The following is a 25,605-nucleotide window of genomic DNA, read 5'->3' on the forward strand; positions in this document are numbered from 1 at the left end:
ACCACAGCCATCAAATGGAATTATCTAAAAGCCACATTAAAATGAATGAAGGGGCCTTATAGTTAGAAAAATTTCCTTAGAGTGTTTTAAAATTTGCCACCTTTTCCCCACCTCTTTGCATGGAGAAATGTTGGGATAGAAAGTATGCTTATAATTTATTGATTCACAATTTAGATGAAGTACTTGTTTGCTACTTATAAAAATAAAAGTGATCTTTGGGGTACAAAGCTTTCACAAACCTAACTGGGGATGCTAGATGCTACCCCTACCCAGCAAATGCCTGTGGCTAGCACTTTCCTTTTGAACCCTATGACAGATGCAAAGGAACCCATCCTAAAAAGGAAGACAAGCTGAGCCAAATACTTACTTGGCAGATCTCAAGTCTTTCTTACGGATAGCAGAATATCTCCACAAGGACAGATGTAGTGCCTGGCTTCACTGTCAAGAAAATGATATTATACAAAATGAAATAATATCTGATAGAGAACAGAAAGTGGTTCTTATACCCAGTAGGTTCTGAGAGCTATATCCTTCTTAACTATATGAAAGACAGAAATTGATTGTATAAAATACAAGAAAACTTCTGCAAATTTGTGAATGAAGTAATGATAAATAGGAAGAGATGATTGATTGGTAAGGTCATAATAATTTTATGGAAAAAAAATGTTCAAAAAACAGCATACTCAGAAGTAGCTTTGCAAGAGGACTTATACTTTCAGAATATTTTACATTTTTCAAAATATTTCAGTATTTGTTATTTTATTTAAACTAGATTTATTCAGCCTAAATAAGAGGTCAAAAGGAAGATAATGATTTTCTATTGTAAGTAAAGGAAATCAAATTTTAAAAATATGATCATAAACCTGCTAATTAGGGATGTTACACATTTTACGGCTATTTACTGAGGGCCTAATATGTGTCAGCCACTATTCCAGCACTCAAGTTATAGCATAAAAAAGTCCTGCTCTCATGAAGCCTAGACCCTAGCAGAGAAAGAGAATAATCACAAATAAAAATGTATGATATATCAGATTATTATAAGAGTTAAGAAAAATAAAGTAGGGTGAGGGCACAGAGAGTGATGGGGAGATGGGGATGTCTTTTTAAGATTAAATTCATGTGACACTACATGAAAAGAATGTCTAAGTAGTTTTCCAGAGAGAAATTTATTGTAAAGTCTTATGCAGAAGGCATTAATCATCACTGATCATCTGTTTAGTTAAGGCATGACTTTTACCCTCTGGGGCTTATGTTTTCTGTATGTGAGTTTTTGTTGGTGTTTCTTATAATTTATTTCCTTTCCAGTTGAAACTTTAGGTCTTCAGAAATTAGTTCCAATCCATTAAGATTAAAGGTAATCAATAATCTTGCTCCGGAAGAATGTCAGAATCATTTAAGGGAAACCTCAGTTCCACTGTTTCCTGGTTAACGGTTTCATAGATGAATGGAAAGCGGAAATTATGTACCTTGAATTTTCTAGGAAGAAAAAGGCAATGACTTCAAAATAGGGCTATGAGAGACACTAACGAAGAAAAAAAAAAAAATACTTGAACTCCAATTCGCTCTAATCAGCTGACTGGCTGCCAGTCACAGCAACTGAACTGCTTTAAGAAACTTCAGAAAACATAAATCTTTTACAACTGGGAAGCTCAAAGTATTGCTTAAAAGTGAATAGGTCCCCTTTGGCTGTACCTACATCATTCTGTGAAGTAGTTTGCAAAATGTCAGTTTTAGTCAAGTTTCAAGTGGAATATAATTATCATGACTCACTTTGTAGGGTAGTGAATGCAGTATTTTTTATCCTTCCTATTTTAGGGACTTGGTTAATCTACTTAGGTGTCATGTCATGGAAGAGAAGGGATTTTCTTGCATCTAATTTAAAAGATTCTTCACTATAAGTGTTTGGCTAAAATTTTTAGTTTTTGTTTTGCATTTTGTTTTGGTTTGGTTTGGTCTACTCAGACTAAACCAGCAAACTCTGTCTAGACGTGCCCAAGTTTTCACTCTAAAGACATCACTTCTTTCCAAAACTGTCACAGCCAAGTCCCTACTCTCAATGACTGATTCACCAAGAAACAAACTTCAAAGCAGGTACAGAGAGGTCTTTTTGTATTCTGGAGGGGAGTATTCTTGGAAGATGTGCATAATCTATTGGTATGGAGAAGATGTAAAAGTGCATATTTAAACTAAAAAGAGTATAAATGAAAAGTGATAAAGGTTCAAAATTTTATCGATGTAATTTCTATTTTCACATCAGATAAATTAAAATTTATGTGCATAAGGAGACCAAGCCATGTCAAGTTTCAGTAATGTATTACAAAGTGAAGTAGATACAGTTTGAATTGTTCCCGTGAAAAGTTTTATTTTCCTTTCTTCAGGATCAGTTAGCTGTCAGTAATCCCCACCTCTCCCTCCACAAGGACTTTCTATTCTAGGCTGCAGTTAAGGCTGCCCACCACTGCTACTGCCATTCAATCTATTTTCCAGGGAAAGTAAATAACAAAACAAGCAGGGGAAATATAAAATTCCAGGAAATGCTGCCAAATTGCCCTACCAAGTAACAAAGTTAATGAGGGTGGTCAGGGTGGGGAGAAGTACAGATTTCAAACCATAATGATCTCGTTCAAAACAAAATCACATTATTTTGAAATTTGGGCTCATTTCTGGAAACTCACAATACTACAATTAACTAATTGTTCCTCTTTTTCTTGTTGTTGTTAGAAATGCCAGTTTCAGACAGATCAGGGTTTCTTAATCAGGGGCACTTTTGCCCTGCAGCCATCATTAGGCAATGTCTGGAGATACTGACACCTAGAGAATAAAGCTTAGTGATGTCACTAAACATTCACAACAGCCCCCATAATAAATGCTTATCAGGCCCAAAATGCAAAAGCTTTGAGGAAGGCTGGAAAAGACCATCCCCAAACTAGTAGCCATTTGGTCTTGTGCCTTAAAGCAAAGGTTCCCACTATTTGTGTCTCTGCTTCACACAGGCAATGAGATGGAATACAAAGCCCAAAGTTACTAGAGGAAGTCTCGGGAGTCTTCAGTCCATAGGGGGTTGAAATCACCAGGAGGATCAGTGAGGAGCAGACCATCGGAGGGTCTCTGGGGAACAACAGCATTTACAGATGAGGAGTAGAAGAGGAGCCTGTCATAGAATCACAGAATCATAAAAGCCAAGCACAAGTTTCAGAAGTGGTATGTTTGGTGAGACACATTTTAGAATGTGTGTTTGCATTGATAGTGGAGGTCACTGCAATAGCAATTTCAAAACAGAAGCAAAGGTGGAAGCCAGATCACAGTACATTAAGGAATAAAGATCATATTTTCAATAATTTTAGAGACAATAGAAAGTATATTTTGTTATTAAATACAGAAAAGTCCATATTTCAAAGAAATATTTTTATTAGTTTATCTGGTGTAGAGGAGACGTGAAAATGTTTATAGCTAAAGAGAAAGAGCAGGCTGGGCATGGTGGCTCATGCCTGTAATCCCAACACTTTGTTAGGTTGAGGTGGAAAGATCACTTGAGCCCAGGAATTTGAGACCAGCCTGGGCAATACAGTGAGACTCTGTCTCTACAAAAGAAAAAAAAAAAAAATTAGCTGGGCTGGGTGGCACACACCTGTAGTCCTAGCTACCTGGAAGACTGAAGCAGGAGGACCACTTGAGCCCGGGAGTTTAAAGCTGCATGTTGCAGTGAGCCATGGTCATGCCACTGCACTCTACCTTAAGCTGGAGCAAAACCCTATCTCTAAAAAATAGATACATAGATGATAGACAGATACATACATACATACATACATACATACAAGGAGAGAACTTGAATACATAAGAGATGATAACTAATGGAACAAGGTTACAGAGAAGCCAACAAGAGATGGTGTTCAGGATACAGATAGGCTGGTCTTGTAAGGCAGAACAATACCTCCTCTAGGACTGGATAAGTGTGAGTATAGATGAAAACCATTTTGTGGATAGGGAAAAGGAAAATTTATTCATTCAATATATATTGAATGCCTAAGATACACTGTATTGAAAAAAATGATCTGAAACCATGTTTTTCCTCTGCCCTCACACCACAACAGTCATCAACATAGAAGACATCTGGGACAAAATGTGGGGTGTGGTTTTCCCCACACACCAAGTGGTAGATGCCAGCTAGATGTCCTTCAATTCAATTCCGAACCTGTCTACCTGGTGATAATGTCAGATCCCACAGGTAGACACTCAGTCCTCAAGACTGTGCCCCATCTCCCAGACAGCAGTCACAGGTCTAGGCCTCTGGAACTTCTGACTGATCGGCTTCAAGTGGGGTTTCCATGACCCCCTCTTTGGGTTCAATTAATTTTCTGGAGCGGCTCACAGAACTCAGGGAAACGTTATTTAGTGGTTTGTTATAAAGCAAGCTTGTCCAATCCGTGGCCCACATGTGGCTCAGGACAACTTTGAATGTGACCCAACACAAATTCATAAGGTTTCTTAAAACATTATGAGATTTTTTTGTAATTATTTTTTAGCTCATCATCTATCGTTTGTGTTACTGTATTTTATGTGTGGCCCAAGATAATTCTTCTTCCAATGTGACACAGGGAAGCCAAAAAATTGGACACCCCTGTTATAAAGGATTTTGCAAAAGATACAGATGAAGAGATGTGCAGGGCAAGGTGTGAGGGAAGGGGTGTAGAACTTCCGTGCCCTCCTGGGGTGTGTCACCCTCCAGGGACCTCCACGTCTTTAGCTATCCAAAAGCTTTCGGGATCCAGTCCTCTTCGGTTTTTATGGAAGCTTCATGACATCAGTATTCCTTCCCCCAGGATATAGGGCAGGACCCTTCCTGGGAAGTACTTTAGAACCACAATCAGAAAGGTGGGAGAAGATTAGAGTCCTGCCTTGGGTCAGGTAAAAAGAGGACAGGAGAAAGATTCTGTTTCCTAAGGCCTAACACACCCAATATTATAACAAAAGACTCTAACTGAGGCTACGGGAGTTATGAGCCAGGAACCATGGACAAAAACCAGTATGTATCGTAAGACCACATACACCAAGCACTATGCTATGGAAATAAAAATGAACAAGACATGGTCCCTGACCTCAAGGAGCTCAGATTCTGTGAGAATCTGAAATAGTTTTTTAACCTCCAATAAAAACTATGAGTCAAAAGCTTCGATTGGTAGAATGAAGAGAGTTGATTGAACAGAAGCCTGGAGACAGGTGAAGGTTATTCATCCAGGGCGTCTGCAGAAAGAGCTTTTGGTTCTGAGGGCCCAGCTGAGGCTGAAAGGTTATCTATTTATTGTGGTCCCATATTCACAAATATATTTTCTTCAGCATTCTTATGGAGTGAATTGTATTTCCCCAAAGTCATACACTAAAGGCCTAACCCCAATGTGACTGTACTTAGAGATTGGGGCATTAAGAATGTAACTAGGATGTTGAATGAGGTCATACAGGCAGACCCTTAATCCCATAGGTGTCCTAGAAATTTTTGTCTCTCTACCCATACACACACACAAAGGAAAGAACATTTGAGGACACAGACAGAAGGCTGCCACCTGTGAGCCAGAAAGAAGGACCTCACCAGAAACTTACCCTATGGTGCCTTGATCTTGGACTCCATTTTACATAACTATGAGAAATAAATGTCTGTTGTTTAAGCACCCAGTCTGTGGTATTTTGTCATGGCAGTCCCAGCAGACTAATACAAGCATCTGTTCTCATGCCTGTAGTACCAGCACTTTGGGAGGCCGGGGCAGGTGGATCACGGGGTCAGGAGTTCAAGATCACCCTAGCCAACATGGTGAAACTGCGTCTCTACTAAAAATACAAAAAAAATTACTGGGCATGGTGGTGTGCGCCTGTAATCCCAGCTACTCAGGAGACTGAGGCAGGAGAATTGCTTGAACAGAGACCTGGGAGGCAGAGGTTGCAGTGAGCCAAGATCACACCACTGCACTCCAGCCTGGGCAACAGAGTGAGACTCCATCTCAAAAAAAAAAAAAAAGCATCAGTTCTTCCACCTGATTTTAGGAATAGCAAAGCACACAGTAGCTATGATCCAGAGATGAAGTGTGCAGAGAGAATGAGGGGTCAAGGAGATCCTCAATACTGGTCCAGATACGGAACCACGGAATTCATGCTGGATAGAGATGGAACAGACATCCAGAGAAAATGCTGGATTGGAAGAAAATGCAGAAAACAATGTAATGACATCATACGGTAAAGGAACAGAAGGAAGTCAATGATAGAAAACTGTGGTCTGAGATTCAGACACTAGCACTATTGTTTCTGTATAATGGACAGTTTAGGGTGAGGGGAAGACACTAGATGTGGGTCTGAGAATAGGTGACTGCAGTGTATGAAAGTAACTGTTACTGAAGTCAAGGAAACAAAGTTTTAAGATGAGTTACCTAAGTAAATTTTGAAATAACTCAGTCCCCAATATCCTCCATTCGAAAGATAGAACAACCAGTACATTGATAAACAACAGTGGTGGAGGTAGATGGGGATACGCAGCTGGGTGCATGAGTGATTTGGTCTGGATTAGTTTGGTTTATAACTTCAATATAATCACCTGAAAGTAGCAAAGGATCCTCCTTTCCTGGTTGAAAAAGATAACGGAATGTGGAAGAATCTGAGTGGTTTCCTTAGGAAATGCTTTAAGAGGGGTTGTGAGTTATGTCCTCTGAACGGGAGAGTGGGAAGAGTGAGAAGTGGAGAAGAAAGGGTCTGTGGCTTACCCTCTATTGTCCCTAATTTCCTAATCTAAAAAATGAGGATAAATTTTAGAGCAAAGCAGCTCTGCTTCCTACTTTTGGGTTCTATGAAATGCCCCTTTTTGCTTTAAGCAGTTTAACTAAGCCTGTGTTCCTTGTCTAGGAAAAGAAAAAAAAAGTTAATTTCTAATTGAGAAACTAAAAATTATTTGAAACTCATTGTCAGAGAAAACAGCCCAACTAAAGAAAGTAAAAACACATGTTGGATTCTGCTCTGCTGATGCCGAGTCTAAGCATTCTACTGAGAGCTCATTTTTGTTAGAAACCATAACAAGCTCCTGTCCATGGGATTGTTAGTCTAAGGATCCCACTGCCTAGAGGGCATAAGTTCCAGATGCCATGGACTGGTTTGGCTTTTCCATGTGGGCAACTCGCCCAGGATAACTTGATAATATCAGAACCATTTGAGACATTTCACGATGCTTCTAGTGATAGTTTTAAGTTACATTTCCTGAGAATTCACTAGAACCATGAAGTGAGAACAGAAAACATTTCTTAATACAAAATGAGCACAAATAAATGAAGAGTATGTTTATGGCCAATAGTATAATGTATCGCTAGATTTTCCAAAGAAATCCCCTTAATGTTTAAAAACTACAGTAAAATTAGTTACATATACACACATATATATGCATATATCTATATATATACACGTATGTGTATACTACATTTGTGTGTTTATTCATATATACATACATATAATTCTGTATGCCAAAAGTATTGATTAAATAAATATAGATTAGAAACTAGTAAAAACATGAGGAAAAATGAAGTCCTAGAAGTATGGGGTGAGATTTTTCAATATATACTTTCATGTTAAATATTTTACCTGTGAATGTATTGCTTATCTTCCAAAAAGGAAAATGAAAGCATTTAAATATTATAGTCACTAAAGGAAGAAAGATGAGATGAGAGATCAGAGCTTGTTTTAGCATTTTTGGTTTCCTCTGGATTCATGATTCACATGACTGCATAGTTTAGCCTTTTTTTTTGAAGAGGCTACCCAAGCAGGGATTGTCGTTTTTATTGCTTGGCTAAGTGTTTGGTCAGTTGTTTAGTTTTTAATTGTGTTTCCCTAATAAAGAACCATCTCAGAATTGATTGTTCCATGCCTTTTTATTCCTCATTCCCTAGACTACACCTTCCCCTCCTCCCTCTTTATCTGTATAAATATTATTCCTCTAATTCAAGTTCCAGGATCTTCCCTTTCAGAATTTTGTATGTCTCTAATTAAAGTTCCAAGATCTTCCATCTCAGAATTTGTATGTCATTTGTCTCAATCCCCTAAATTAAGGAGCCCTATTTGGAGACATTATCGCCCCATGTGAAAATTTACTATATCCCTGCTTAAACTACAACCTACAAGACTCTGAGGACTGCACCCTGTATTTCCAATAGTACTTCTTTGTACCACATTTGTATTACATTTTTTTTTGTTCATGGGATATTCGAAGAGAAGCATTGCATTTCTAGTATAGACTTTGCTTGGTTTCAGTTTTATTAACTAACGCTTTAATCACTTTTAATGTGAATTTGTTTATTCTTATCTTAATCATGATGGTACAAAAAGTAGTCTCAGACTCAATAATAGGGATTTGGTCTAGCACAAGTTTTGAGAATCAGTCAGAATTTACAGGCTGAATGTATAACTTTATAAAGTTATAACAAATCCTTCCTGGGAGAGTAGCCTTGGTGAAACATTAGCAATGCAGGGCTTGTCTGTCCGAAGAGAGTGGAAAAAATCAACATCATGTCTATCTCCATTGCAGCACACTGACTCATTGCAGTCTTTTCCATAGGTGAACTTTATCAAGTATGGAAAGCATCCCGGGACAATGGGAAACACATTAGCAGGGAAATATGTATCTTTGCTGCAGCTCAAGGAGATGCAGTCCATTTAAATGAAGATAAAGAGGGCCAAACAAAAGAATTACAATGGAAAATTTGTTGCTGGACTATCAGTAGAGGAGACATAATGCTGCCCTTTATCATTACTTGTCATGCCAGTGACAGACTATAAAACTCATACTGCTCCACAATTCTGTACTCGTCACTTTCTGAGCCAACTTTTGCCTTGGCAGATGCTTGGCATGTTTTAGACATATGATTTATTGCCTCATTTAATCAAGCTTGCACAGGCAACAATGATCTATATTTTTGTAAATCACAAATTAGCCAACTTTCACTTATTCTTAGTGACAGAAGTGATATATACATATATGTATGCGTGTGTGTGTGTATATATATATACGCGCGTGTGTGTGTATATATATGCATGTGTGTGTATGTATTCTCCGAGAACACCATTTATTTATTGCTTGGTAAAAAAATTTAAATAATGATTTCTATTCCTTCCGCCTGCCCAAGAAAAGGAAATTTATGCAATACTGTAGAATAGAAATGCAGGCATCCTGCATCATTGTTTTTCAGTGTTTATTGTCATGGAAAAAAAACAGCCTAAGCAGATTCTAGTACTAATAAACAACCCTGCCGTGGAGGTTATTGGCAATTTAAAGGCCATATTACTTCATTTTGCTTTCCATTTTGTAAATACATTTTACACTCTTTTGGGAATTCCTTCTAAAATTTGGGGGAGCTCTCTGGCTTGACAGTGAAAGGGAACCATTACTCAGCAAATAAGCAAAATGTCCTGGAAATAATATTACCCGTTGAAAAATGACTCCTTAGACATTGATAAAGTTGAAATGAAGTGCATGTAGGCAATACTAGTTTGTTGTCTTACCTAGGGAGAGAAATCATTATGTAGAGTTCAGTAGTAAATAGGCAATTCATTTTGACATCACGGGGAAGAGTGCTGTTAACAGCCAGAGGTCACAAAAAGCAGAGATGAAAAAGACCTATTAGATCATTTTCTCCATTCCCTGGAGAAGAGGGCCAAATTATATTTCATAATGCTTTTTCCAGTTTAGCTTTCAATTACTCAAGCAAGGGCTTTCACCACTTCAGACTTCTTCCAGGATCTTTACCTTGCCTCATGACCCCAGCCTTCCTAGATACATGGACAAAGTATGAATCTTAGAATCAACCCTGCAGGTGATCACAAAAGTACACTGTGCTCACAATTATACCTGTATGTCTCAGAACTCATTTTCTTTTCTCTTTCAATGAACTTCAAAATCATTTCCTTGGTAATAACTCCTTTGGTCCTTCCCTACTCTACCTCTGCGTTCTGTGTTCTTATCACGTCCCTCTCTGAGTCTAAAGAGAGCTATTTCTTGGAATAATCTGAAACAAATTCCTGCCATTTCCAAAGGCAAATGATCATCCAGAGGAATGCTATTTGGACCGATCACCAAGAACATCTTAAATGAATGAAAAAGAGAAATGAGTTCAAGAGACAATGAGAGAAGCTGAAGTGGAGACTGCAAGTTTAGAAAACTCCTTCACAAAATCCCTCTGCAAAATGGAGTAGGTAAATGAGACAGAAGCTGGAGAAAGGTGGAGATCAAAGAAGATTTACTTTCTAAGAGAGAGAGATTGCAACACTTTTATTTGAAGATGGAATGACTCAGTAGAAATACCAACAATGAGGATGCAGGGAAGAGATGGGATACCTATAGGAGCCATGTTCTTGAGCAAACAAGAAAGGATGAGATCCTGTACACAAATAGAGATGGTTGCCTTGTGTGGGTGCAGGGATAACTAATTCATTTTAACAAGAAAAAAGGGAGAGCATATGAAGAGAGGTGCTTATGGGCTTATGGTTTGGCAGTTTGGTGGTGCAACTGATGACCTCAGCTCTCTTTCAAAAAAGAGCCAGATTTTATGTCCTTTAACATCCCCTTGGCTACTGCAAGTTTTCTGACTTCCATAGCAAATGAAGACAAAGTTTTCGGTCCCTTCTTTTTAAAAGTAATTTATTTTTAATTTTTGTGGTTACATAGTAGGTGTATATATTTACAGGGTACACAAGATGTTTTTTGATACAGGCATGCAATGTGTAATAATCACATAGAAAATGGAGTATCCATCCCCTCAAGCATTTATCCTTTGTGTTACAAACAGTCTAATTACACTCTCTTAGTTATTGTTAAATGTGCAATTAAATTATTATTGACTATAGATAAATCTACATAGGCTCATACCCTATGATGCACTACTTTTACCTCCAGGAGTATCTCCTACAGAAAATTACAGATTCAGAAAACATTATTCACAAAAATATAAATTGTGTATAATTTATAATATCAATGCTGTATGCATGTAAACAATCTAAATCTTAAACAATAAGGAAAATTAGACATTTAAAATAATACATATTATTTTATATAAAATATATAATACCATGGAAAATTTCAATGTTAGGTTTAAAAGAACAAGTATACTTTGAATATAAACCTACACAAAACAGGAAAATTTAAACAGTGATTGAACAGTGATTGACTTTGAGTGGTAAAACTCAGTGATTTTTCCCCTTCTTTCCAATTTCCTATATTTTCCACATTTTCTATAATAATTATATAATATTTTATAAGCACTCAATTCCCTGTATTAAGTCTCTTTCTACTTAGAAAATTCCCGATGAATACATTTGGGTTCCAGTTTGTTGGTTTTGTTTTGTTTTGTTTGTTTTCTCCTGACACATAGTCACTGGCGTTTATTGAGTACTTACAAGATTCCAGGCACTGTTTTGCTGTGTGGTCTTAGGCAAATTTCTTAAACTTTCTGGGCTTAGTTTTCCTCATCTGTAAGTAAGAATAATTTTCATCATCTATAAAATGAGGATTAAATAAGTTAATACATAAATATATCCAAGAATCATGTCTGACAATATCATAAGCACTCAACAAATATAGACACATTCATTATTATGTCCATGTATTACTTTGTCATATTTTGCTGCTTATGCTGTTGGTTCTTTTCATCCAAGAATCTAAGACACATTTTTGGTCCTCTTAATACTTCGTTTCATAAATTTTAAACCAAGATAATTCTTACATGGTTCTTTTCTTTTGCATTATTTAATAGCATTGTCAAGAAATGGGGCAATGCCTTAAGAGAACACATCTTTAGCAGGTCAATTTTATCAACAAGGGCAGACAGCCCATCTCCTGCATACTTCCTTCTGTATTGCAGTACAAGAATATTGTTAAGAACTGGGAGTTTCCATAGCCTTGGGAATAAGACCAATTCCCAGATATTTAATTTAGTTCTGGTCTCATCTAAATTGAAATTTTGTCATAGCATTTTTCTCACAGTAACTGTTTAAAGGAATTCTTTTCCAATTTGTCTTTATTTATTGTGAAGTCAGGCCAAATCCCACAGGTCTTTACAGCTGTTCTTGTTTGCAGTTATTGGTGACATTATTAAATCACTAACACACATTATTTTGAGATTGGAAACCCTATCACTCAACCCATGTAGTGTCCTCTCCCATTATTTGGGTAAATTCTTCTGAAAAAAACTGAAGAAAAATAACATAGCCATTAGCATGCATGAGTCAGATACTTTTAAACCTGAAAGCAATGCAGAACTGAAAGTACTTTCAGGAAGGGCAGAAAAGAGATTTTATTGCTCCCATATGATATCTGTGCTGCTATATGGCACCTAAGAGTTTTTCATTTTGGTTTTGGTTTTTTGTTTTGTTTTGTTTTGTTTGTTTGTTTTTTGGAAGCAGAGTCTCGCTCTGTCCCGCAGGTTGTCTCACTGCAACCTCCGCCTCCCTGGTTCAAGCAATTATCCTGCCTCAGTCTGCCCAGTAGCTGGGACTAGGTGAATGCTGCTATGGCAGGCTAATTTTTTATGTTTTAGTAGAGACGGGGTTTCACCGTGTTGCTCAGGCTGGTCTGTAACTCCTGAGCTCAGGCCATCTGCCCACCTCATCCTCCCAAAGTGCTAGGGTTACAGGTGTGAGCCAGCACGCCTGGACTATTTTTTGGTTTGGTTTTTTTTGTTGTTTTTTTTTTTTTTTTTTTTTTTTTTTTTTTTTTGAGACAGGGTCTCGCCCTGTCGCCCAGGCTAAGTGACACGATCTCAGCTCACTGCAACCTCCGCCTGCCGGGTTCAGATTCTCATGTCTTAGCCTCCTGAGTAGCTGGAACTACAGGCACACACCACCAGGCCCTGCTAATTTTTGTGTTTTTAGTAGAGACAGGGTTTCGCCAAGTTGGCCAGGTAAATCTCCAACTCCTGACCTCAGGTGATCCTCCGGCCTCGACCTCCCAAAGTGCTGAGATTACAGACGTGAGCCACCACACCTGGCCATTTTTGCTTGTTTTTTTTTTATCTCTCCTGAATTATATACTTTTCTTTACTAGCTAAAGATAAATTTTTCCCTTTCTCAGAAATCCTGGTTTTGATTTTTTAAATTACTTTGGAATTTTCTAAAAACAGCTCCAAAGCTCCAAACGAATTTGTAAGTCCCTTAAGTTCAGAGGTGGGTTCTATGCAGCTTGCTGATTTACACATGCAGCGTTGGGTTTTACTGGGGGCCTGTGACTTCCCCTTACTAATAGCCTCCTTGATGTGGCTCATATTAACTTATAATTGTTTAGGTCCATAGTTCTCATTCCTCATTCTGGTTTTGTCTTAGAAAAACAAGTAACAGAAAACGATTATTTTTATGGGATAAAATTACTTTTAGCCCCAGTTTTTAGAGATGATCATGGATATGGTTTGGCTCTGGGTCCCCACACAAATCTCATGTAAAATTGTAATCCCCAATGTTGGAGGTGGGGCCTGGTGAGAGGTGATAGAATCTTAGAGGTGGATTTTTCATGAATGGTTTAGCACCATGCCTTGGTGCTGTTCTCATGATAGTGAGATCTCACAAGATCTGGTTGTTTAAAAGTGTGTAGCACCTTTCACCTCACTCTCTCTCTCTTGCTCTACTCTGATCATGCGATGTGTGCGCACCTGCTTCACCGTCTGCTGTGATTGTAAGTTTCCTGAGGCTTCCCTAGCCATGCCTCTTGTATAGCCTATGGAACTGTGAACCAATTAAACCTCTTTTCTTTATAAATTACCCAGTCTCCAGTACTTCTTTATAGCAAGGAAAGAACAGACTAATACTAAATCATTAAGTCAAATCGTCTCCCAAAAGGTTACTTATCCAAGCTATGAATATGCATCTACAGGTAAAACTAACCAGCAGTTAACAGTAAAACAGTTTAAAAGCTATATAACCTGATATTTGGCAAAATACGATAAGAACGTGGTGAAGTAGTTGGAGATTTGTGAAATTTATAAATGGGATTTTGCCTCTAAAAGGCTTTAAAGAGGAAAAGCATAAATATACTGGTTATTTTGATCATTTTTCTTTGTTAAACTAATTTTTAAAGTAGTTTCTTCATATCTCAAGACGAACAATCTTATAAAATGTTCATTTCTGACAGTCTTAAAGATTAAAGGGACTACTGAAAGATAAGAAGTGAGTTTTCTTAGAATGGGAAGAAGATAAGATATTTAATAGATACACTGGTAAATATGGGGGATTAGCTAAGATAATTAAGCTGAATGTTATTCAGCTCCCTGATATCTGATATGATTGATCATGAAAGGAAGGCTAAGAGTGGGCAGAGATCTCAATAGTTACTAGATGCAAAGAGCAGACCACACAGCTAAAATGAGAAGAGAAGAGGCATGCAGAGAAGAAGTGGCACAGACATAAGCAAGTCTGATGTTAAGTACTCTATAATCACATGGATTTAGACTCGAAGCTAGGAATTTTTCAAACAAGCTCTTCTTGATTAATGTATACTGCATTGGGGGGAAAAATTACAAGTTCAGGAGGTTTTTCTTGTTAATAATTTTGGTCCCGACACTTTGATGTCTATGCATGCTATTTGCTTATTCTGATAGCTACTATGTTCTATATTGAAAGCATTGTCATTGTCGATGCTCAGACTTTTCTTTCTGTATAGAATATTGGGTATTTAGTAGATGGGGAAGAGTTGTTTTGGGGAAATTTTTGTAGTAGATAGTTCTCAAAATTTTTGCTGGAGATTTCCTCTACATTCAACCAAAATTTATCTAGATACACACTTTACAAAAAGAGTCAAAAGGACGTTAAAACTGAGTAGACATCCTTGTGTACTGTTGCTGGGAATGTAAAATGGTGCAGTCACTCTGAAAAATAGTATGGTAGTTCCTCAAAGAATTAACAATAGAATTACCATTTGATCCAGCTATTCCACTTCTGTGTATATGCCAAAACAACAACAACCGAAAGCAATCTCTTGAAGAGGTATTTGTACACCCATGTTTGTAGCAGCATTATCCACAATAGCCAAAAAGTGAAAGCAACCAAAATGCCCAACAACTGATGAATGGATAAACAACATGTGGTATACAAATACAATGGAATATTCGTTCCGCCTTAAAAGAAAGATAATTCTGACACATATTACAACATGGATGAACCTTGAGGACATTGCACTGAGACAAGTAAGCCAATCACATAAAGACAAACTGTATGATACCACAGATATGAGTCATCTGGAGTAGGCAAACTTATAAAAGCAGAAGGTATAATGATGGTTGCCTGAAGATGGGGGCAGAGGGGTCTAGGGAGTTGTTGTAATGGTTTTAGTTTTGTAAGATGAAAATGTTATGGAGGATAATTGCACAACAATGTGAATATGCTTAACACTACCGAACACTTAAAAATCATTAAGAAAGCAAATTTTATATTACATGTATTTTACCACAATTTTTAAACAACAAAACAAAGAAAACCTGAACGGGTGAAATGAAGAAGTGATTTAAAAGAAGTTAGAGATTTGTTCTCCTATGTCAACATTGATGATTCAAATGTTATCTGTATAGAGTTTTTTTCTCTAAAAGACTACATTATGTGGTGTATTTTCCTAGAATTAAACTACTTTGTAACATTTACTGAGTAAAGCCTTAATAGTATCTTTGGCAAAATTCTTAAATATTTTTAGGGTCAAGTAGTGTAATACTGAACCACCGACTTTGTGTAATGCTGATGGTAAGATATTTACATTCGGGCATTTGAACTGAATTATCAGGCACTTTGCACAAATAAAGTTTGTAATCTATATAGCCTATTCTTTTGCAATGCATAGAATGTTTAAATGTAATAAAAGTACGGAATGATTAAAAATCAGAGACATTTCCATTGTTATGAAAATGGATTGATTATGGTAAGTTCAAAGCAGCAACAGTATTTCATAGACAGACCTCTGAGTTTTAACCATTTTCTGTCTACATCTTTCTTTTTCTTTGAGGAAAAAGTTATGTCATCAGAAAAAAAAGATATAGATAAAATAATTTGGAATTATAGTTAATTCTATATTCCCTGATTTGGAGAAAATACAAAGTTCTTATTCTAGATTCATGTAAACAGAACAATTATAAACTATAAATTCTACTCAGATTACTTCATTTTCATTTAATCTTCGAAGACCTTTAATTACAACTATTTTTGAAGAATATAAAATGCTTAAGAAAAAATATATAATTGAAACATCAGACAAAACCAGTTCTTAAATAGTTCTTAAGAAAATACTGTGGAAAGGGAAAAATAAAATTCAAATATTTCCTTTCTAATTGGGTATGCATTATTACCTTTTCAAAATTGAAATAATGAAGTAATGAATGTGCAAATCAAATTTGTAATTAATTAGCTGAAATAAAAGCTTCATTGCCGATGTGCTACATTTTTTGTATAGGTGGTGTTTAGCCTATTACCAAACTGCCAAAATATTTTGTGCAAAATAATCTATTATTTGCCTCTTCCCAAATGCATTCTAAGAGTACATGCTCTATGAATACATAAGATGACAAAACAAATAAGTCTTTCAACTATAGCTCTCTCTCTCCCCCTACCTCTTACACATTGTATTTTTTCTGAAAAAGGTCTTAACTTCTTTATGCATGGTGGCACTAATAATCTTTTTTTCAGTTTGGGGGCCTTATGTATAAGGTATTGCCCCATAACCTTTGACATATGAGCCTTTCATAAAAAGAAGAACACACCCATGCACAATCCTAAACCTGGGAAAAAGCTTTCCACAAGGCACACAGGGCACTAGGTCAGGGGCTGTTTACTACTCCGTAAGGGGCCATGCCATGGTGAATAAAGAGGCACTGTATTCTAGATTAAGACTTGGTGTTTTGTTTCTTTTGTTTCTAATATTCTCTCCAGAACTGTTATACATTCAAAGTTATCCTGAAAGTATATACAGTTGCCCCTTGAACAACAGGGGTTTGAACTATGCAAGTCCTATTATGCATGGATTTTATTCTGTCTCTGCCACCCGTGAGACAGCAAGAGCAACTCCTCTTCTTTTTCCTTCTCCTCAGCCTACTCAATATGATGATAAGGATGATGACCTTCATGATGATCCATTTCCACTTAATAAACAGCAAATATATTTCCCCACTGAATTGGTTGCTATGTTTCTTAAGTGTCTCTTAATATTTAGGATTCCCTTTCCACTTCTTTTTTTCCTTATAATTTATTTATTGAAAAAAATCAAGCCCTTGGTCCTGAGGAATTTCCCATCATTTGGATTTTGCCAATTGTATTTCTGCTGTGTCATTTAATATATTCACCAATCCCTTTATATCCCATAAATCTGTAGTTATGTGGTAGACCAAGTATCACTAACAGCTGAACAGGCAGGCCTCCATAACAACAGTTTCAACACTAGCTAAGTGGTTAAGTTAAATATTAAAGCTGAAAGAGCCAGTGCTTTTATACAAAGGCTGGAATGTAACGAAAGCCCACCAAGAGTTTTGCCTAGGCCTTTCTTGGGCTTTGAAGCACAAGATATTAAAAGCATTCTTAACCAGACTGTTTAGGATTAAACAAGTTTTTATTGGGGGTCGGAAGAAACTCCCCAGACCTTCACAAATTGTATTCAGAGTCTGAAGGAACTCCCCAAACTTCCATGATTTAACAGGAGACAAGATAAGGGGGCCGGATGCAGTGGCTCACACCCGTAATCCCAGCACTTTGGGAGGCTGAGGTGAGTGTATCACATGAGGTCAGGAGTTTGAGACCAGCCTGGCCAACACGGTGAAACCCCATCTCTACTAAAAATAAAATAAAATAAAATTAGCCAGGCATGGTGGTGCATGGTTGTAGGCGCAGCTACTCGGGAGGCTGAGGCAGGAGAATCACTTGAACCTGGGAGGTGGAGGCTACAGTGAGCTGAGATCACACCACTACACAACAGAGTGAGGCTCCATCTCAAAAAAAAAAAAAGAAAGGAAAAAAGGGTAATCACCCCCAGCACCTAGAACCATCTAGATTAAGTAAATTTTCTGAAGCTCCAGAGGAAGGTCTTCAAAATTCAGACCTTAGTTATAGATTAGAAGAAATTCATCACTTGTGTTTCTAGACAAATGCACACTAACATGGAGACATATAGCTCAGATAGTATATAAGCTCTGAAAAACTTTGTAATTTTGAGTTGGTCTGGCAATATTTTCTAGGCCTGGTACGGATTGTACCCAATTACAGGAATAAACTCTTCTCTTTCCCAGTTCATCAGCATCTCGTTATTGGGCAACAAGAATAAACAGGCCGATCCTAGGACTGTTCTGAGAACAGTTAGACCTAAAGCTGGGGTCCCTAAGCCCCAGGCAGCAGACCAGTACCCATGTGTGGCCTGTTAGGAACCTGGCCACAGCAGGACGTGAGCAGCAGGTGAGTAAGCATTACCACCTGAGCTCTGCCTCCTGTCAGATCAGCAGTGGCATTAGGTTCTTGTAGGAGCCGAACTCTATTGTGAACTGCACATGTGAAGGATCTAGGTTGCGTGTTCCTTATGAGAATCTAATGCCTGGTGATCTGAGGTGAAATAGTCTCATCCTGAAACCATCCCTCCCCAGCCCCCATGGAAAAATGCCTTCCATGTAACTGGCCCCTGGTGCCAAAAAAGTTGGGGACCACTTATCTAAAGAAATGATTAAATTCAGATTCAATGCATTTGACAAGAATACTTCATAGGTGGTGATGTGTCTTCCTATTGAGAAACACATAATAAGTGATTGTCACTCCTTGTGTGATGTCAGCAGCCTGTAATGGGTTGATCCATTAATTCATTAGGAGTTACAAAAGGGTGACATTCTAATTCTATCTTTTCTTCTTTTTATATAAGCAAAAACATATTTTATCTATTTATTTAAGTTTTTCCCAGCTATTTCCCAAATAACTTATGATGCTTTGCATATTAGAAGAATAGAAATAAAACATCCAGTAATAGAACCAGCTGAGATCATACTAGCAGCAATTAAACATGGTTTCAATAATTCTGTTCCTTTCTTAGATGGACTTTTTTGTGCTCCAGAGATAATTGTGAAATGCCTATAGTCAAATGCTATCAAAAGGGACTGATTCAGTGTGTTCTACTAGGACACGAAGAGACTGACAATTTTCTGGAATTTAACTAGAGACTTAAAATATGTATGTTTCTTCTGTATAAAGAATATAGAAAATGTCTTTATAGGCCTGCTAAGTAGACAGTTATCCTTTGCATTTCCACTTGCTGTCAAAATATATACATGACATATGCCAAGTAGATTAAAAAATTGAAGAATATCTTATATTCTCTAGTTGTAAAGTATTCCTATCATTCTGGTAAAAACCTCAAAATACCCAGAATAAGAGTTGCACTTAATAGTATATTCTTGTTGTGTAAGGATTAACCAGCAAATTTTAGATATGTTTGTTTCTGTGTATTTATAATCCATTACATTTCAGAACTCAAAGCTAAGTATCACCCATAATAACTAGCACATATTCTACATGATCTTATGGCAATCAGCCAACACCAAAGTATAAACATCAAAGAAATGTCATCACCATAGGTGTGTACTTAAACACAGAAATCCGTATCTCCAGATCAATAGTGTTTCCTGGCCCCTCTTGCTCTCCCCTTCAGATGTAAATTAGGAAATTCAAAGGAAACAGAAAGAACTAAGCAACAAGTGGCTGGGCCTCCATACCAACTGCTGAGCCTGGGGCAACTGTTGGCATGACCTTTAGTGAGTCTTCCACTTAGCAATGTCCTGGCCAGGCTCTCTAATACTGATGGTCACTAACTTGTCAGCCCCCTTGGGAACAATCCCTCAAAGCTTTCTAAACTGTGACTGCATTTTTCTGACATAATAAGCATAATTTATTGAACAGATTTAAATCTTTGATGAACTAACAGTGCTTCAAAGTCATTATTCTGACATTAGTGGCAGTCTTATAGACAGTGAACTGTACAAGATCAGATGGATCCCATAGTGACCAAAGAAAATGCTCTGGAGTTTGTTTTTTGACTAACCCTGTGATACAAGTTCACTTTATTTTGACTTGTCTCTTTCCAAAGTGAGACATAGTCAAAAGAAAATACCAAAATACCAACCACTGGGATGCTTTTAAAAGGAAAAACTAAGGATTTGATAGGACTGGATCTACTCAGTAAGTAAAATATCACAAGGGAAATTATAGAATTAGAAACTAGAAGGAATAATTGTGATGAGCCAATCACACATCCTTCATCTTATAGCTGAGGAAAATGAGGTCATATGGTGTGAAATGACTTATCCAAAGTCACGCAGCCAGTCAGCAACAGTACTAGGACTCATGTCTTTGACTCTTTTTACTATGCAAATTGCTGAAGGTTAATATTTTTGGTGTTTAGTTGCCTCCCTAAACACTAAATTCACTAATGAGTGGTTAGTCTCCATATAAATGTATGGCACGTAAGTGAAATCTCTGAAAAAAAAGAGGAAACTACATTGTACAAAACTGCTAAATTTGGTATTCACAGTAACATGACGTCAAAGTTTCGTTGGAATACAACTTTTTATCTCATTATTGCCTCACAGTGACACAATAAGCCCTGGCAAAAGCTGCTATTTTTGAAGTTGTACTCATTTTTCCATGTCATCGGGATTTACTGGTGTTCAGTGGATTTTAACAATAATTTATTCACTGGTTGTCTGGACCATGGATCAAAAAAATTACGAACAGTTTTGCAAATGTCTCAAAGTCATTAGGCAGATCTGCCTGGCTTATAAATAAAACCCGTAAATTTCCTTGATATTATTTAAAATTAAGGAAGTTCAAAAGTGACCTGCAAAAATGCAATACTTGAATTAAAATAATAGCATATTATGTTTAAAATCATGTTAATAACATTTTAGAAATGAATCTAAACCCTCTCCAGAGAACCCTTGACTAAAATACGGTCTTTTGTCTGACATTTGCTTCAAAATAAGAGAAATGGGGGGAGTGAATTAGCACACAGATGGGGCGCAACTAACCATGGGTTAATGGCTATTGGGGCTGGATGAAGGATATCTTTTAAAATAACAGTAATAGTATCTAATTTTATGTATGTTCAAAATTCTCCATAATAAAAGTTTTAAAATAACTAAAAAAAAAAAAAAAAAGAAATGAATCTAAACCCTGTTCTTACCAAAGAAAGGTAAAATGTTTTTAATTTAAAGTCATCTCCACCATCTTCAGTAAATCCCTTGTATGAGAGTTTAATTTGCTAATTAGACTGATGATACCTGCCTTCATTGTGAGTTATGGGTAATTAGATGTTACAATGAACTACTAAGAGAGAAAGGACCCCTCAAAGCACAGTCAACCAGATCATTATCTGAGGCAGAGCAAGCTAATTATCACCATAAAGTTCAAACTAGAAGAACTGATCTAAACATCTAATGGACACTATTGAAGGGTCAAACCCCTTATGCTTAATGAATTCACACTATACAATCTTTTTAGTAAATTAAAATGGGCTTTGATATAGGAAAAATATGCAGTATCAGAAAATGTGTACAGAAAAATAGAAAACATGTAGAGACAACCCTCACTGAGTTCTAGAGAATTTCCTATAAACCGAAGAATACGAAAGTCTAAATCCAAAGTTGGGACAACCACTCTCAGGTGACTTAACCCTTTGACTCTCACTTTGGAAGACCTGGGGAGTTAGAATATTCTACAACAACTCCCTGTAATAGAGCTATAGGAAATTACTCATTTCTCCTCCTCTCTCCCAAGAGAGGCCCCTTTAGTCCTTGGGTGTCAGGGAGGAAAAACGTAAATGCAACTTGAACTGCTGAGGTAGTCCTCATAGTGTGACATTTGACAAATGAATAGTGAAGGGGAAAAATATATTTTAGTAGGCCTAACAAATATCGATTATCTCTGTTTAGTCCCCAATGACTGTTGAGACACTATTTCCATGAGACAATATCTTCTGTGGTCCAAACAACCGATTTACAATTAAATATATAGAATGCAACCTGTTTGTAAATTGATGATACAGAAAGATTTCAATACCTAAATAAATTACAGTAATGAGATTATAAAGTTTTCTTAAATATTTATTACTGTGAGAAATCCGACAGCACATGGCCCTTTCAAGATGCTGACACATAGTGGCGTCCTTGTATTGATCACTCATCACTTAGTCATCGCCTTTGATTGTGCAGTGGTGTCACTTGCGTCTTCTTTAGTCCCTTGACAAGAGAGTAAAGCTGCAGTTTTACACATAGGCAGTGTGTTGTATAGCCTGTAGAATCTTTCTTTGCAGCTTACACACAGTGGAGAAAGGAAGCCATCGTGTTGGGGAGCACTGAGCAGAGGGGCAGGAGCAAAGAGGCACACAGTAGAACTTGCCTCTTAGTTGAGAGAGCACAATACTGCTTAAATACTCATATTTGTTAGTCTGTGGCTTGCCAAAACTTCTTCCTTTAATTTGCAAGAGATACAAGATGATGAATTATCAAAATCTCACCAGGAAAAAGAAAATTCTAAATTTGTTATCATTCGTGCTCAGCATTCAAAGGCATTTCTTCAGATAAAAATGCTGTTTTTATTCATACATACAAGTGACTTACTAGTCTTCGATTATTGGCTTAATACACAAATGTTTGTTGAATGAACACTGACCAATCTCACTGAAGCCTAATTCAAAGCTTGACTGTCCACCACATTCTAGAAGGAAAAAATAATCCCCTAAATCCTTTACGTCTTATAGGTGAGGCTATTCAGGCTTCAAGAGTTTGCATGACCTACTCATATGTATCACCATTGTAGACCTCCCTCCCAGGCCTACTCTGATTCCAACCCTGGAAAAAAAGTTTGCTTTTCATAGTCTGATCTTCATATCCCTGTTACTTACATGAAGAACAAAATAGAGGGGAACACATCACTCTCATGGAAAATTCCATCTGCATTTGTTTGTTTGTTTGTTTGTTTTTGTTTTTGTTTTTTAAAGACACAGTCTCACTCTGTTGCCCAGGCTGGAGAGCAGCGGTACAATCTCAGTTCACTGCAACCTCCGCCTCCCGGGTTCAGGCAATTCTCCTGCCTCAGTCTCCCAAGTATTTGGGATTACAGGTGCCCACCACCATGCCTGGCTAATTTTTGAATTTTTAGTAAAGGCTGGGTTTTACCATGTTGGTCAGGCTGGTCTTGAACTCCTGACATCAGGTAATCCTCCCACCTCTGCCTCCCAAAGTTCTGGGATTACAGGTATGAGCCACCATGCCCGGCCCCATCTGTATTCTTTTACAGTGAAAATTAGAAAGCCAAATATTGTTTTCATTGACCCATTGGTGAAACATAGAACAGTCAATAAAAAGGGAAATAAAGATTTTATAAAACTGTACTAGTTAATAAGAAATGAGAATGAACCTCTATGCACAGAGAAACTCCAATACAGAGTAATTCTGACATCTGTTACATTGGATAGCAGGAAGGAATCACAAATCCTACATGAATCCCTATTGCTACAGATCATGCAAAGAGACTTCGTAATATTGCCTTTGATTACAGACATGCAGAGAACATTTGAAAAGCGAAAAATACAGAGCATATGCATACTAAGATTCTACTTCAATGAATATTAGACTATACCTGTCAGAGATTCCAATACAACCCTCATAATGTCTTAGATCCAGCAGAATGAAAGCAGAGGATATAAAGCATATAAGTACATGACCCCAGGAAGGCAGCAAATGCTCTTATCTGACATAGTAAGAACTGAGAGCTTGATGCATTTTGTCACAGACAGTAGGAAATATTTTATTCTGTGAATAAATTATCCGATTTGATTTTGTTTCCACTATTTGTTTTTAATTAGGCAAGAAACATTTCCAAATTTAAATCGCTAAGAAATATTTCCAAATCTTTAATAGGTAAGTTCCAAACGACTGTATAGTATTTCATCTGTAGTCAGTCATCTTTCCACTTCAAATCAGAAGCAAGACGCTAAACTTGCTTACTAGTTTGCTATTAACTTGTGGGGGAAAGAATCTGGTTCTTCTTGATATGACAGATATTTTTCTTTCCTGTTGTTTTACATGCATTATTTTCAATACACACAATATTGGGCAAAGCCTTGCTATAAAGAACTCTTTGGTTGGAAAGAGCCCATTTCCAGGATTTTCATCTGACTTTACCCAGCAGGGGCCAGAGGGCAGAAGCCCATCTTTGGAGTGTGGGCTAGGATTACACGCTGTGGCTGTCAACCAGCAGTAACTGCGTAACAGACCTCTGGCATGTCAGTGACTTTTGTGTTCAAAAAAGGGCAATATTTGCAGTTTAAAAAGCATTTTGGAAAACTGTAGGATCCGAAAACCTTATTAGTATCTTCCATGTAGACGAGGAGAGAAGAATGTTACCCCAGGATTCATCAGTCACATACTCTCTATGCACAACCAACCATGAATAATTCAGCTGCAACTAATGTTTGGCGTTTTTTCTAAGCATTTTCTACTTCCTTCCTAGAACACTTGAAGGATAAATTGGAAGAATATATGGCCCGATTTTCCAAAGTGAGGATTGTTCGCACCAAGAAAAGAGAAGGACTCATCAGGACCCGTCTCCTGGGGGCATCTATGGCCAGAGGAGAAGTCCTGACGTTCCTGGACTCCCACTGCGAGGTCAATGTGAACTGGCTGCCCCCACTCCTCAGTGAGTACAGGTTGCTAGGGCACCATCATGGGATGCCTCAGGGGGAGTGAGCGGTTTGCTTCTATTTAGTTTGCAATCAACAAATGCTAGAGGGCCCTTCTACAAGGTTTCCAGTAGAAGCCTTCAATTTTATATTTACCACTGCTGAAAACAGTTTTCTAGGTAACTGCTTCAGGCAGTATTCTACATAATGCCATAAAATTGGCATTTTAAATAATACCAACTTCAAGCTAACTTACAGTTTTAAAAAGGTTTCATTTATCTTAGATATCCTCCTTTAGCGTTGTCAAATTCACTGGGTGAACACTAAAAGAAAAATGTATCCCAAAACTCTTTTATAGTCCTGTAACTACAGCAAGATTAAAATACACACACACACACACACACACACACATTGAACAAGTATTACAGGATTGTTAAGAAAAGAGGAAGAAAAAATATTCATCCCCAGAATACAGTTAAAGTGTAAGCACCTTGGCATTTTCTAGGATTTATAATGCCATTTCTTTTCTGTTATTCTTTCCACTTTTGGCACCATCCTATAGCCCTAAATATACAGTTCCCTGTATTTACAGAGATTCCTTCAAACACAGTGCAGCTGTCCAGTTGCTGTGTCTTAAATGCTCACAATATGGCTAAGCTGAGGGAAACAAGATTATGTCATAACACACTTGGACTGTTAGATACACAAAAGAACTGAAAGTAATTTAAGGTAGAAAACATACGTGTGGTTCAGTTCAAGCTTCATTACTTTTGTTTTAAAACAAAGTAAAATATCAAGTCCAGTTGTAGATAAGAAATAGTCAGTTTGAAAAAAAAAACCCTCCTTCTAAAAAGTTCTCTGTGCACACATAGTGTTCTCCTTTCTGACTTTGCTAAATCAACTTTTATTGTAAAAATATC

General features: G+C 37.2%; 1 protein-coding gene across 1 annotated transcript in view; it reads left to right on the forward strand.

Annotated features, from left to right (window-relative positions):
* GALNTL6 (polypeptide N-acetylgalactosaminyltransferase like 6) overlaps window positions 1-25,605 on the forward strand; it is a 994,726-nt gene that overhangs the window by 733,508 nt on the left and 235,613 nt on the right. Inside the window, exon 5 of the mRNA XM_008000268.3 lies at window positions 24,517-24,702. Within this exon, the coding sequence (XP_007998459.2) occupies window positions 24,517-24,702 (186 nt within the window). The remainder of the gene's footprint in view (window positions 1-24,516; window positions 24,703-25,605) is intronic.

The sequence above is a fragment of the Chlorocebus sabaeus genome, chromosome 7, assembly GCF_047675955.1.
Source record: "Chlorocebus sabaeus isolate Y175 chromosome 7, mChlSab1.0.hap1, whole genome shotgun sequence".
NCBI lineage: Eukaryota > Metazoa > Chordata > Mammalia > Primates > Cercopithecidae > Chlorocebus > Chlorocebus sabaeus.